Source organism: Zingiber officinale, chromosome 6A (assembly GCF_018446385.1).
Source record: "Zingiber officinale cultivar Zhangliang chromosome 6A, Zo_v1.1, whole genome shotgun sequence".
NCBI lineage: Eukaryota > Viridiplantae > Streptophyta > Magnoliopsida > Zingiberales > Zingiberaceae > Zingiber > Zingiber officinale.
In genome coordinates this window covers 138215958-138230621 of record NC_055997.1, presented here as the reverse complement: position 1 = coordinate 138230621, position 14664 = coordinate 138215958, and the positions used below count along the sequence as shown (strand labels likewise).

Here is a 14664-nt window from a genome sequence, read left to right as displayed (position 1 = left end):
ATTGGTCGAATGGCTATAGACAATGACTCTGTAGCTCTACAACACCAATGGCATTAATCTCGGCGTCCGCAAGCTTGCTTTTGCCGCTCAGACGTGCCGTCAACATGATTTGAACTGTAAAAAAGAGGAAAAATCAGTTAGATTCAAAAACTGAGGAAAGAAAGAGCATACCTAGGGTGAGGGGTAGCCACGTTCGGATTGGACTCAACCCGAACACATAAAAGACACTCTCTAGTAATAACCGGTGTATATGATATTTATAATCGGTCAAGCTGGAAGCTACTTGAAGGTAGTCCTATTGGCTTTGGTATCTACTGAGTGACAAAGCCTTCATCACTTCCATCTGCTAGCTGGTCGGGAAGTCGGACCGATCGGGGAAATGAATGAAGTGATCCCTCCAATGTTTATTGGAGGACGATATTTTTTCAAAAAAAGACAGAGCCCACTCGAGCTTGGAATAGAAAGGTCCCTGGCTCGGATAGTTTGGGATAATAAAAATAATAGACTACCTGAGGCATTAAGGGGAATGTCATGCAGACAGAATAGCACGACTACCCCAAACAGTAGTTCAAAGGAGTTCAACATTAATTGGCGCAAGGAAATACGAAAGTATTTACATATGGCTGAGAAGAAAAGGTGAACGGGAAAGCGAAGGCTGATGCAGAATTAGTCATTAAAGAAGGGTAAGAAGCCAGTGGGAGGTTGATGGAGCCGGTCATAGGTAGAGGGGATGACAATTTGATAGTCAGAGGGGAAACGATAGGTGAGTCTCATTTGGTCAATCTCATCCTTGTTAAACTTGGATCCGGTGGAAGTGTACTAAAGCTTGGGGTGGATGGAGGAGGTTGAGGGGGCGACTATAAGAAATCGAGAAAGAAGCGAAGAACAGATTCAAAGAAGGAAGGAAAGGAGAGGCTTATTGAGAAAGGTCGCCGGTGAAGATGAGGAGGAGGAGAAGCGTCACAGAACGTGCTCGAGGTTGAAAATGCGAGGAAGTGTGAAGACGACGACGAGTAAATAAGGGCTTATAAAGCCCAGCAAACTATTGCTCCGAGTCGTTCGATCAAGGGTTACGAAAAATAATGACAAGATCTGGCCGTGGAATTTGAAAAGGGGTCTGTCACATCATCAGTGGATATCCATTTGTCACGTCAAGCATGAGGCGGAGTAGGACACGGGGTAGCCGACCATGGGAAGCCATTTATGGGGCTTAATTAAAAGCATGGGCAACATGCTCGGCTATAATGATCGAAAATTTACACAGTCTCCCAGAAATTAACATGACGTCGGCAACCATCAAAGGGCGCTCATGTGAGAAAGTGCCGAGAAATGAAAAATTTGCTAAGTGTTGTCATTAAATATTTTGATCGGCACAGATATCTAACTATACAATAGTCGAGCTACGGTTCAAAACCTAGTCTTGTGAAGTAAGATCCGGGCGACAGCTACATACTTAGGTCGATAAGATGAAGCAGAGCGGCGACTAAGAAGATTATACAATCCAATCGGAAGATCACCAAAAACACTACATGTCCAGTGAGTCGGACTTACAACCTCTTTTGACTAGACTTGAGGGGAAAACATTGCAGGTGATCGAGGGAAAGTTCCGCTATGGCGGTCGCGACATCGCTAGCCATTGTACAACTTGCTCCGGCCTCACTAGTTGGATGGCTCCCTCTCAAATCGCCGGTTGGGTCGTCGGATTGGTCGAATGGCTATAGACAATGACTCAGTAGCTCGGCAACGCCAATGACATTAATCTCGGCGTTCGCAAGCTGATATTTCTAATCGGTTGTGGAAGCTAATTGAAGGTAGTCCTATTGGCTTTGGTATCTCTTGAGTGACAAAGCCTTCATCACTTCCATCTGCCAACTGGTCGGGAAGTCGGACCGATCGGGGAAGTGAATGAAGTGCTCCCTCCAATGTTTATTGGAGGACGATATTTTTTCAAAAAAAGACAAAGCCCACTCGGGCTTGGAATAGAAAGGTCCCTAGCTCGGACAGTTTGGGATAATAAAAATAATAGAATACCTGAGGCATTAAGGGAATGTCATGCAGACAGAATAGCACGACTACCCCACACAACAGTTTAAAGGAGTTCGATATTAATTGGCACAAGGAAATACGAAAGTATTTACATATGGCTGAGAAGAAAAGGTGAACGGGAAAGCGAAGGCTGATGCAGAATTAGTCATTAAAGAAGGGTAAGAAGCCAGTGGGAGGTTGATGGAGCTGGTCGTAAGTAGAGGGGATGACAATCTGATAGTCAAAGGGGAAACGATAGGTGAGTCTCATCTGGTCAATCTCATCCTCGTTAAACTTGGATCCGGTGGAAGTGTACTAAAGCCCGGGGATGGATGGAGGAGGTTGAGAGGGGACGACTATAAGAAATCGAGAAAGAAGCGAAGAACAGATTCAACGAAGGAAAGAAAGGAGAGGCTTACTGAGAAAGGTCGCCGACGAAGATGAGGAGGAGGAGAAGCGTCACAGAACGTGCTCGAGGTTGAAAATGCGAGGAAGTGTGAAGACGACGACGAGTAAATAAGGGCTTATAAAGCCCAGCGAACTATTGCTCCGATTCGTCCGATCAAGGGTTACGAAAAATAATGACAAGATCTGATCGTGGAATTTGAAAAGGGGTCTGTCACATCATCAGTGGATATCCATTTGTCACGTCAAGCATGAGGCGACAGAGAGTAGGACACGGGGTAGCCGACCACGGGAAACCATTTATGGGGCTTAATTAAAAGCATGGGCAACATGCTCAGCTATAATGATCGAAGATTTGCACAGTCTCCCAGAAATTAACATGATGTCAGCAACCATCAAAGGGCGCTCATCTGAGAAAGTGCCGAGAAATGGAAAATTTGCTAAGTGTTGTCATTAAATATTCTGATCGGCACAGATCTCTAACTATACAATAGTCGAGCGACGGTTCAAAACCTAGTCTTGTGAAGTAAGATCCGGGCGACAGCTACATACTTAGGTCAGTAAGATGAAGCAGAACGACGACTAAGAAGATTATACAATCCAATTGGAAGATCACCAAAAACACTACATGTCCAGTGAGTCAGATTTACAACCTCCTTCGACTAGACTTGAGGGGAAAACTTGTGATGCTGTGATAAGAGGCCCACCAAGTGCAGGTCAAGGACGGAGGTAGCAGATGGTGTGGAGGTCAAAGTCAAGGCCAACGTGGAGGTCAAAGTCAAGGCAGTCAATGCCAGAGAACCAACGAGTTCACCAAAGGTGGGCTGAGTGGAGGTCTACTACAGTTGTCGATCGGGCATAAAGTGTCTGATTGGCAAGTGGCTTGTTTGAGCAGAACACCTGTACAACCAAGAGCATTAAGGCAAGAACGTCAGATGCTCATCACAAAGCGGAGGAACGCTAAGGCTACCAAAGTGTTGGTCCGGTCGGGTCGAAACGATCAACTGAGCCAAGGGATTATGAAGACAATCGGTTGAGTTCGAGAGGGCGGAGATCCTTGGCAGAGGGGCTCCTCCTCTCGGCTAAACAGTGAGACCTCTCTCATATATCTTAAGATCCCTTTGGGAGATAATGTCGCTAACAATGAGGTATGGTCAACATGCGGATCGTACGACGAAAGCTTTTACTGTCTTATAAGGGATTTGTATATTTTTTTAAGGTATGACATCAGAGCCACTTTTCTGAGATGTCATTTTATAGGATAATTTGGAGAAAGTGCCCATGACTTGAGGCGTGTGCACGTCGCCTACTGGGGCGCTATATAAAGAGGGGGTCCATGCACCGACGGAGATACGCGTTATTCACTATTCACACCTCTGCTTACTGTTGCTTTGTTTTCTTCCATTTTTTCGATGACTGACTTAAGAATCGGAGGGCCAACACTTGAGACCCCTTTCCTGGTCCGACATTGACGTTTCTTGTGTTGTAAAGCGGAGAGGATTTTACACGCGGTCAACTCAGAAGCCACATTTCTAGCTAGACTTCTTCACGATTTCGAATAGGATCAATGTCAAATCTAAGTTTGTTCAAATATCAACAGTTGATAGGTGAAACTCATAATTAGCAAGTTTCCTAATATAAAAAAAGTCGTTTGAAATCTTTTTCAAGGTCCTAAAGATTTTGTTATTTTTAATATTTTTTGGATTATTTTATAATTTAGATTATTTTTCATCTTTTGTAAAGTTAAGGTTAGGGTTCTGAAAATCTTTAACATCTATTTAGTTGTGAAGAGTTATTTTTTTATTAATAATATTATACCGCTTCCTTTTTTTAATGAAATAATAAGTTTTTATATGTATATTATCTGATATTTTATAAATCAATAAGTCTTAGTATTATTATGGTAGAATGTTAAATAAATTATTAGTTAATTTAAATTTATATATGTGATAATGTCATTTGTGGTGACAAATATTGGCGATTATATATATAATTATTAATCATTTACTATAAAATTTCAAGAGTTTTTAATATGCTTGCGATTTTACGATTCAATCGACCAATCCGATTAAGATCACAAATCAATTTTGCGTAGAATCCGATTCTGATCCGATCCGGTAAGATATGCAACATGATTATGCAAACTATGTTGGCGATAGCTACATCCACTGAGTTTGAGGTTTCAGAAACTCAAAGACACGCTGCTATCCAGTTGATGGATCGTGCACGGACGTACAAAGACAAAATCAAGACTAAAATAAAGGAAAGTTGCAACAATTTGATCGACAAGAAAGAGGTTCCATGGTATACAACTTGACTGAGTTTATTTATTAAAGATGCCTTGCGATCCTTACACAATTAATCATTTTGCATGAGAAAGAAAACTATAGTGGAGGGAATTGGAGGGCCTCGCTACGAGACAGCATATCTGTCTTTTTTCCAACAAGCTTTAGTGAGGACCGAGTGTGAGTGCTGCTTATGATGCCACCACTTGGCTCTTTCAGGAACGCAGTGACAATCCTGAATTCCAATTTCAAGTAAGGGCACAAAGGCTGTCCATACATCATGAATTGCCATAATATCATGAGGCATGTACCTAGAAAACTGTAAAAACCTAATGTTTTTTGACATGCCCGACACCATATCCAAAACTCTACTGCAACAACTGGAGTTTTCAATTTGATTTACTGATGATTTAGCACTCACTCCTTGATACACTTTCTGTGATAGTCCAAGCATATCTTGTAGTAAGTAGCCTGACCTTTGCTCATGTCAATGTCTTCGTGAAAAATCTTCAACTTATTTTTCTATCATGCAAAATCTTAGTTGGGGTTTATCTTTCTCAATTTAGCTACACCAAACTTGTGGCGTTTGTTTCAGTACATATAAAATCGTTTTTAATGCTAAGGTTTTATGACCTGATCCTGATGGGTATATACACTTATATATGTGGTTAACAAGAGTTGCCGTACAGTACTTAGTGTGCCTATTTTTCTGTCATTTGTGTCAGCATTGGTTAAGCTATTAGCTACCTGGGTTGACATTGGAGGCAAAGCAAATTCAGAGAAGTGAAACTTCAGTTTTCCTTCCCAAGAAGTCAAAGCTTACACATGTTAACATCGACACACAATCATGATCCAAGCAAAGACACTCCTGCAATTAGTGTGCTAAGCTTAATTGATGGATCACTTATCTTAACACTCAAACTATTAAGAAAAAAGTAACCGACCGATCGCGTATGTTAAGAGCTATAGAGCTTAAATACATAGAGCCTGAATGATCCTTTGTCCGACTGAATTCTTCTAAGTTCGACCGACCGAATTCTTCTAAGTTCGACCGACCATTAAAATGACCCAACACCCTATTTCTTACTTTCATTATAGGGCCTTAGAGTTCTTATATCTTACCAGGCTTGCAACCGGTCGGCCTTATACGAACGTTCTACTTTGGAACTACGTGGACAAGATTTAAGGATTTCGAGGCCAAGCGATCAACAAAACCAAATAACGAATACCACTCTATCTCCATTTTGACCATCACCTCATCTTGATTTTACTTCCACGTCATCTCCAAAACCCACTCGTCATAACTCATATCAATATACTTTATAAATAGATATTAGAGAGTTTAATGTACTTGACAGCAATAAGACCTCATATAATGCATGTTGTACGTATGATTAGTAGGTATATCAATTGTGTTCTGAATGATAATAGTTCAACAATAAAGATTCTAAAAATCTAGTGCTACATGGTCGAAATAAACACATAGATATGATGCATCATTTCTTGAAGAATTTCCTGAATGATGAAGTTATTAATCTTCTTTATTGCTAAAGCGATGATCAAATTCTGATATACTAACAAAACCTCTCAAATTTCATGCATTTCAAAAACTTAGAAAGCTACTTGGTGTTTCTACGTATTTTTAATATTTGTACTCTTATTGAACTAATTATTATATTTGGAAGTTTAAGGGAGAGATTGTTGATAAAATTTATGTAAATATTAGTGACTTAGTGGGTTGATGAGGTGGTAAAGAGTGAAAGTTAGTGGTTATATATAGAAATTGTCCAGATTCAATGTAACAAAAATAGTGGTGATGTAGTTGAGTCAGTGGATGGAAAATAATGAGATAATGGTTGTATTAGGAAGTAGTAGCTAATGCTGTGGAGTTAGTAGAGTATTAGGGGCTAGTGGATTAGTGAGTAAGTTATTTATTGTTGAGATTCAATTAAAGTCTCACATAAGAAGGATTTAGGAAAGATCATGGGTTTAAAAGAATGTAAGATATTTTCATTGGCATGAGACCTTTTGGGGAGAGTCCAAGAGCAAAGGTATGAGGGCTTAAGCCCAAAGTGGATAATATTATGTCATTGTGGAGATATGTTGATATCTTTTGGGCACAACAAATGATATCAGAACCATGGTCCAGACCAGATGCAATATAAGATGATCTTGAACGAAGTTGAGGGAGGTTCGGAACAGGTCAGGATGACCAGATGCTCGCAGGGTTGTTTGGAGCAGGTCAAGAGTGACCGGACGCGGATACTTGCGAGGAGACCTGGAGTAGGTCAGGATGACCGAATGCTTGTGGGGAAGGCCTGGAGCAGGTCAGGGTCACTGGATGCTCGCGAGAAGACCCGGAGCGGGTCAGGGTGGCCGGATGCTCACAAGAAGGCCCGGAGTATGTCAGAGTGACTAAATGCTCGCGGGGAGACCCAGACCATGAGAGTAATTGTGGTCCTTTATTTGAGGGGAGGATTGTTAGGATTTAATCAATGTCCCACATTGGAAAGATTTGAGAAAGATCATAGGTCTAAAAGGATGTAAGATATCTCCATTGGCATGAGACCTTTTAGGAAAAGTCCAAGAGCAAAACCATGAGGGCCTAAGTCCAAAGTGGACAATATCATGTCATTGTGGAGATATGTGGACATCCTTTGAGCACAACAAATGGTATCAAAGTCATGGTCCAAACCAGATGCAATGTGGGGTGGCCTGAATGAAGTTGAGGGTAGGTCCAAAGTAGGTCAAGTTGACCGAATGCTCACAGGGAGACTCAGGATCAGGTCAGGATGACCGGATGCTTACAGGGAGGCCCGTAGCAGGTCAAGAGTGACCGGATGTGGATACTCGACGGGAGACCTGGAGTAGGTCAGGATGACCGATGCTTGCAGGGAAGGCCTGGAGTGGGTCAGGGTGATCCGATGCTTGCGGGGAGGCCCGAGTAGGTCAGGGTGATCGGATGCTCGTAGGGAGGCCCGGAGCAAGCCAAGAGTGACCGGACCGGATGTTCGCGGGAAGGTTCGAAGCGGGTCAGAGTGATTGGATGCTCGTGGGAAGGCCCAGAATGGGTCAGGGTGATCAAATACTCACGGGGAGGCTGGAGTAGGTCAAGAGTGACAGGATTCTCGCGGGGAGATCCAGACCATGAGAGTTATAATGTGATCGTTCGTTTGAGGGGAGGATTGTTGGGATTTAATAAAAATCCCACATTGGAAGGATTTGGGAAAAATCATGTGTTTAAAAGGATGTAAGATATCTCGATTGATATGAAATTTTTTGGGGAGAGCCTAGGAGCAAAGCTATGAGGGTCTAAGCTTAAAGTGGACAATATTATACTATTATAGAGATATATGAATATTTTTTGGACACAACATTTATTAACGTATAAATAAACTATTTGTTTATCAATGAAATAGAATGAGAAAATTTTATTTATATTGTTCTCGACTTACTATTATGGTGCAAGATTCGTTCATTATTTTTCTTAACAGGGAATAATTTAAAAAAAAATAGAAAAAGCATCATTTTCATGTGTTGTTGTACTCTACTACTGCGTTTGCTTGTTCTTCGTTGAACTGTTTTGTGTGTGGCTAAATGAATTCTTCGTAATCTAGTAGAGAATTCTGAGCATGAAACCTACACATTTGAAATTATTAATGCAAGTATGTTCCTGATTATATCTTCTCAAGACCCAACAAATCTACCCGAAGTAATCGATTTGTTTTTTAAAAAATAAAAATAAATCGACAGTGAATCAAGATACTGGAAGCAATGAATTAATAACCACAGATTATTAAACTCCATCATATGCATTTTAGTGAATACTCTCCTCCAAATTATTTGATTTTTCTCAGAGAAAGGCAGCAGAGAAATTTATTGTAGGATCTATTGTGGCTTTAACAGAGTGAATAGATTTCACACCCAAATTTAATTTCAAGCATAAAAACATTCACAAAATAAGAATTAGTAACTTTAATATACGTGTGTGTATTCAGTTAAATATATCAATAATATATGCACAATGAAATAAAATTGATACAAAAATACAAATTATTTAATAGACTTGTCCAAAAGTATTACTTGCAATCACTGAATCTCTTATAACAACTTAAAAACTCTTTAAATTCTCAATGCACGAGATCTTAATTTTTTTATAGATTGATAATATGATTAAATATAACCCTAATCACTTTTTATAAAAAACACTTTTTGTTTATCTAATAAAAATTCTAATTGATCTTTTCTAAACTTTATCCTAATAAATTCTAATTATCACAAAAGAATAAGGAGAGAGAGAAAGGCAGTGATTTTTTATAGTCTCTTGGTGTATGTTTTTTTATGTCAGGTCAGATTGCCTTTTGAAGTCTTCAATTTTTGCACCGTTAACTCTTTTAGTGAATATCTTCAGTTTCCATTCTTTGCTTGAGAACGTCTCTTCATGTCTATGCTTTTACTTTCTTTCTCAATGAGTGCAACATTTGCATACTTGGCTTTCATTGTTTTTCTGATCTTCTATCTGCTTTTTTGGTATGCCTGTATGGTCTGATTTTGGATTATAATTTTTAGGTACTGATATTTGAATTTCGATTTCTAGTTTTTGGGTTGTGGCTTCTAGGTTCTGGTTTCTATTCTGGATTATGGGTTTTGAACTCTGGATGTTAGGTTTTGGGTTCTAGTTCTTAAGTTTTTGGATTCCAAGTTTTGGGTTCTGGTTATTAGTTCTTGAATTTCTTGTTTTTCGATTTTGTTCCAGGTTTTGATTTTATTCTAAGTTCTAGTTCTATTTTAGATTATGGTTCTGTTCTAGGTTGTGGTTCTTCAATTACTTTATCTTGTCTTGCAGTGGTGAGTGCTAAAATCACATGCTTCATTCAATTACTTTATCTTATCTAAGTATCTCCTCAATTTTCTTTAAATCTGGTAAGCCTTCCATTTGAGGCGACCACTACGATAAAACTTCATCAAATATCACATTTTGAAAGACGAAACATCTTCCTATTGTAGGGTTAGAATACTTCCAACATTTTCTTTGATTATCGTATTCCACAAAAATGCATCTTATTGCTTTCTTATCGAACTTGTTGAGTAAATGATCAGGTATGAAAATAAAACATAAGCGACCAAATATTTGAAAATGATTTAGTGATGCTTGTGACAGCCTACTTGTCATGTGTATAGTTGTCTTCATGCATTTTATCCAAAATCGAGGTGAAACATTCTTAATGTTATCATATATCGGAAACCATGGTTGCTTCACATGTTTAAACATGCCTGAGTGAACCATCTTGAGAAACTTCTTTGCTTTGTACTTGGAGTCTTCACATGGCAACTGATGTGTTTTCCCATATAGGCATCCACAACATATTGTATCCTCTCGAACATCTAGTTAAGGAAGACCCTTAAGCCTGATTTTTTCACATTATTACTTTTAGCTTATGATAAATCAATCATCTCATTTCTTCTAGTCTTGTCCATTTATGTTGTTTGAGCTGATCATATAATTCCCTCTATGAGTCATGTATTTGTTGGCTTCAAAATTTCATAAACTTTCATATAGTTTGGTCCAAACACAACATGATTTCCTGAGAATGTTAGTTGTGACATTGATATCAAGTTTCTCTTCATTCTAGGTACGAAAAACACATTCTCCTACTCTACTTGCTTCGAATTAAAGCTATCCACGAGTTATAGGTAACTTTGAGTTGTTTGCTATGACACCAAAAATTAGAGCATTCAGTGTCTACTTTTGAATTATCATTATAGTTGAGACTCATCACTTATCATTTTTTTGTTCTAACTTGATTGTTAAAGAGAAAATACACTCACTAGAATTACTTGTAATTGGCTCTAAAATAGCAAGTGGCTTAAAATCTCATTCTTCATCACTTCCAACTTGGGGCTGGGAAGATGTTGCAACATTCCCTTCTGCTTTTTTTATTGACAATCTCTAGTATAGTAATTTCCTTTTCTACAATTACAGCATTGATCATTCTTGTAGTATCTTGCATTTTCCTCTGATTGGAGATAATTTTTGTGTGCTCCCCTTGTTACCAACTCCTTTGTTCATATTTATGGCATTCATCCTTTTAAGTTCTCCTCCATTTCTTGATCTCGCCATATTACCTTTTTTATTGTTGATGAGAGTGTTCTCCTCTTTGTTAACTATAACTTTAGACATTTGTTGAAGAGAGCTTTCTCCACTTCATTGTATTATAATTTTCTTTACAATCTAATCATCTCTATCATCCTATCACTAACACATGTCTAAGCTTGGATTACAGAGCATGAATGAAAATTGCAAGTGCATGGACATTTGGGCTTCCTTAAAAAAATCAATCTATTGCTTCACACATGAATTTGGACATGTAAAGTCGTATAAGGAAAGAAAATCATTTTGGTTTTAATTACCAAACTTTGATTATTGTGGTTTTGTCGATCCTAAAAGTCTCTGTTTAACGTCCTTGTAAGTTCTGCCAATTAAGTGGGGTGTTTAAATTGCGTTTAATTGACTTTACATTGTTGATTCTCTAACTCAGCTCTTGTTCGACCAAACCTGTAATTGCCTTCCATGCGTTTCGTGTGATGGTCCATTCCTCTCGATGAGTATTTTAATATTAATTCTAAACTTTTAAATATGTAATAAACATTAATTTATAATTTCACATTATACCAATTTGCAAAGTGACATGGTCGTAGTCTTACAATTTGCAATATCTATCTATCTATATGTTTGGCGCCGCCGCAGCCGCCGCCGCCAAGCCTATGAGGGCCTTTCCCTGCTTCTCTGCCTGATTGTCTATCTCACCCACTCACCTGTCAGCATGCGCTAAGAGGCATCCGAATTTGTACAGCTCCTTCACTTGGCCGCCGCCGTAGCTGGAAGAATGCGCTAAGAGGCCTGTTGAGAGCTTATTGTCTACTCTGTCGTCAAGAAGCACTTGAGCTTCTCATGTTTTTGTTTTGTTGATTGGAAATGTGACACAAGTAAGATGGAAAATAATACTAAAAAATATCAGGAAGTTTCTTGTTGTAGTCGATTCATCCAAAATTATAATGAAGCTGCGTTACAAGAGAGATGAGTACGATGTCGAAGAGGAGAGGAACTCCAGCATGGCATGGGAAGCTAGCTCCGACGGCGGGATCTGTCGCTGTCGGCGGCGATCCGATTCCTTACGTCTTCGAACCTCGCGGTGGGGCAGGGGAGAGTGATGCCGCCTGTGTGGTGGAACCCGAACTCCTCCTCCGCCTCCCGCAGCAGCTCCCCGAAGAGAGGGTGGTTGAAGTAGATCACCGGGACCGTGTACCTTTCGCACCCGACGTACACAGCCAGGTGTCCCTTCGGGGTCGGCCCGCCCTCTGGCTCCTCCGCCAGAAGCGTGGCCTCCGCGCCGGTTTGATTCCGGCGGAAGCGGCGGGTGAGGAGGAGGCCCCAATGGCGGAACTTTGAGGTAGTTTTCGAGGTCTGCGAGAGGCGGCTCGATTGCAAGAAGGATCCGGCGGCGCGGTCAAGGCGGAGGTAGTGTTTATGCCGGCGGCGGAAGAGGCGGCGCCACACTCGGCCGAGGCACCGCCCCAATCTGAATCCTCTGTGCCTCTTCATACGTCGAAGAAGATGAGAAGAAAAGCTGGAGGGAGGAAGGAGATAAATAGTAATGAATGGAGTGAGTGTCAAAGGAAGAACTCCATCTCTATTTCTCCTCCTCCTTTTCCTTTGTGTTGATTACTTTTGGTGAGCAGAGAAATCCAAGTTTATTTGAGCATCAGCGCTGATGTGGCTTAACCATCGGTTCGAATACGACAGGTGGTGCGCTGCCTGTACGACCAAACTGCTATTTCCTGGCCAATCGGAACTCACCTAATCAAATAGATAGTATCATAGTTGATCCAAAACACCTTTTTAAATAAGATTAGCAGCTAATCCTCAATATCATCATCCATATCCTCTGTTCCATAAATTTCTCGATCAAAGTCTTCTCGATGTGGTACAGTAGTTAAGACATGTGATATTATCACGTACAATTTTAAGATCAAAATTTGACATATAGTCATCTACAATTTACACTAATGGCTAGTTGGATCATACGATCCTATGATTCAAAACACCGAATCGATCTTGGATCATGCATGATCATTTTTTTACCCTAGAATCAGAACATAATTGGTAAAGTCGGTGGGATTGTGACATGATCGGTAGGATCAGAGCAAAATCAAAATAGGATCGATAGAAACTTTAAAAAATTATAACTTTTGATTCAAATTGAATCATATAACCTATAATATATCTGATGCGGTGATAAGAGGCCCACCAAGTGCGGGTCAAGGACAAAGATAGTAGATGGCGCGGAGGTCAAAGTCAATGTCAATGTGGAGGTCAAAGTCAAGACGGTGAACGCTAGAAAACCAACGGACTCACTAAAGGTTGGTCAAGCTAAGGTCTACTGTAGTTGCCGATCGGGCATGAAGTGTCTTATCGGCAAGTGGCTTGTTCGAGCAGAACACCCATACAGCTAAGAGTATTACGGCAAGAACATCAAATGCTCATCACGAAGCGGAGGAATGCTAAGGTGACCAGAGCGCTGGTCCGGTCGGGCGGAAATAATCAATTAAGCCAAGGGATTATGAAGAAGATCAGCTAAGGTCAACAAGGCGGAGATCCCCAACCGAGCGAGCCCCCCACTCAACCAAACAGTGGGACCCCTTTCATATTTTTTAATATTCCTTTGGGAGATAATGCCGCTGACAATGAGGCATGGTCAACAGGAGAATCATACGACGAAAGGTTCTACTGTTTTATCAGATATTTGCATGCCCTATTAATGTATGGAGTCAGAGTCATTTTTTTGACATGTCCTTTCATAGAACAATTTGGAGAATGTGTCCACGCCTTAAGGCACATGCACGTCGCCTACTGGAGCACTATATAAAAGGGGTCCATGCACCGGCGGAGGTATGCGTTATTCACTTTTCAAAAAAAAAAAGGTAGATCCGCTACCTTAGCGGCCCCCTAGTGCCGGTGTAAAGCCCGAAAAATTCCCGAATTTATTTTAGAATTTTTCTATGATTTTTCTGGAATTTTTAGATATTTTTCCGGAATTTTCCGAGTAGCGTAAGTAGCAAAAATAATTAATTAAGCAAAACGGTCTAAGCGGGAATCGAACCCGGGACCTCTCGGGTCCGCTAAACCATTAGTTAGCTTTAGAAACCGGTGAACCAGCCGGGCCATATTGAGAGAAAAGAGAACCGATTTTATTTATATTAGAGTTGGTTCAATTGAACCACTTAATATAAATAGGAGAATTAGGTTGGTTTGGGTTATTTTTAGATTTGTGGTTCGGCAATCCTTCTCCCCGACACCCATCCACGCCGCCCCTCTCCTCTCTTCCTCATTCTCTCGGCGCCAATTCAAGAAGAGCCTAGGGATCTTCTCCAAAGGTCCCAAGTTCACCATCCGGCAACGATTTCAACACAAGGAAGATTCCTCCACGAGTAGAGCACGTGGACGCGAGGGAATCGTCGAGAAATCGTCTTCACCGGAATTTCTAGCGGGTAGATTTGTAAGGAAATTAGCGTACGAGGTAAGAAACCCCTCACCTGCGGTATAATAGCTCCGTTTGTTTATATGCATTAGTTATTAGCTATATGTGTAGTTTCCGGCACCTAGGATGTGTTTTAACCCTTCTCGAAGATTAGGAATTTAGTTAGCACCTTTAGATGGGCCGGACACGTTTATTCTCCTTCAGTTGGAGATCATAGACGCGGTTGGGTGCCTAGAGGTGTCTTTCCTGATGCAGAGAGGGGTTGAAGCACACCAAGTGTTCGAAAAAGGGGTTAGTTTAGCTAATTACCCTTCAGTTATGTTTATTAGCCCAGTTAAATGCATTAGTAGCATTTAAATTAGTAACTTTGCTCACTACAGCTTATATGAGACTATGGTCCAATGGGTAGG

The 14664-nt window shown here is 40.4% G+C and overlaps 1 protein-coding gene across 1 annotated transcript; it reads right to left on the bottom strand.

Annotated features, from left to right (window-relative positions):
- Positions 1-11405: 11405 nt before the first annotated feature.
- Positions 11406-12449, bottom strand: LOC121994478 (auxin-responsive protein SAUR24-like). Its single transcript, XM_042548494.1, has one exon. The coding sequence runs from the start codon at positions 12316-12318 to the stop codon at positions 11842-11844; it is 477 nt and encodes a 158-aa protein (XP_042404428.1). The 5' UTR covers positions 12319-12449; the 3' UTR covers positions 11406-11841.
- Between the last annotated feature and the right edge of the window lie 2215 nt (positions 12450-14664).

Bases quoted from the DNA above. Each gene is read 5' to 3' on its own strand.
- LOC121994478 (XM_042548494.1), bottom strand. From the start codon at position 12,318: ATGAAGAGGCACAGAGGATTCAGATTGGGGCGGTGCCTCGGCCGAGTG.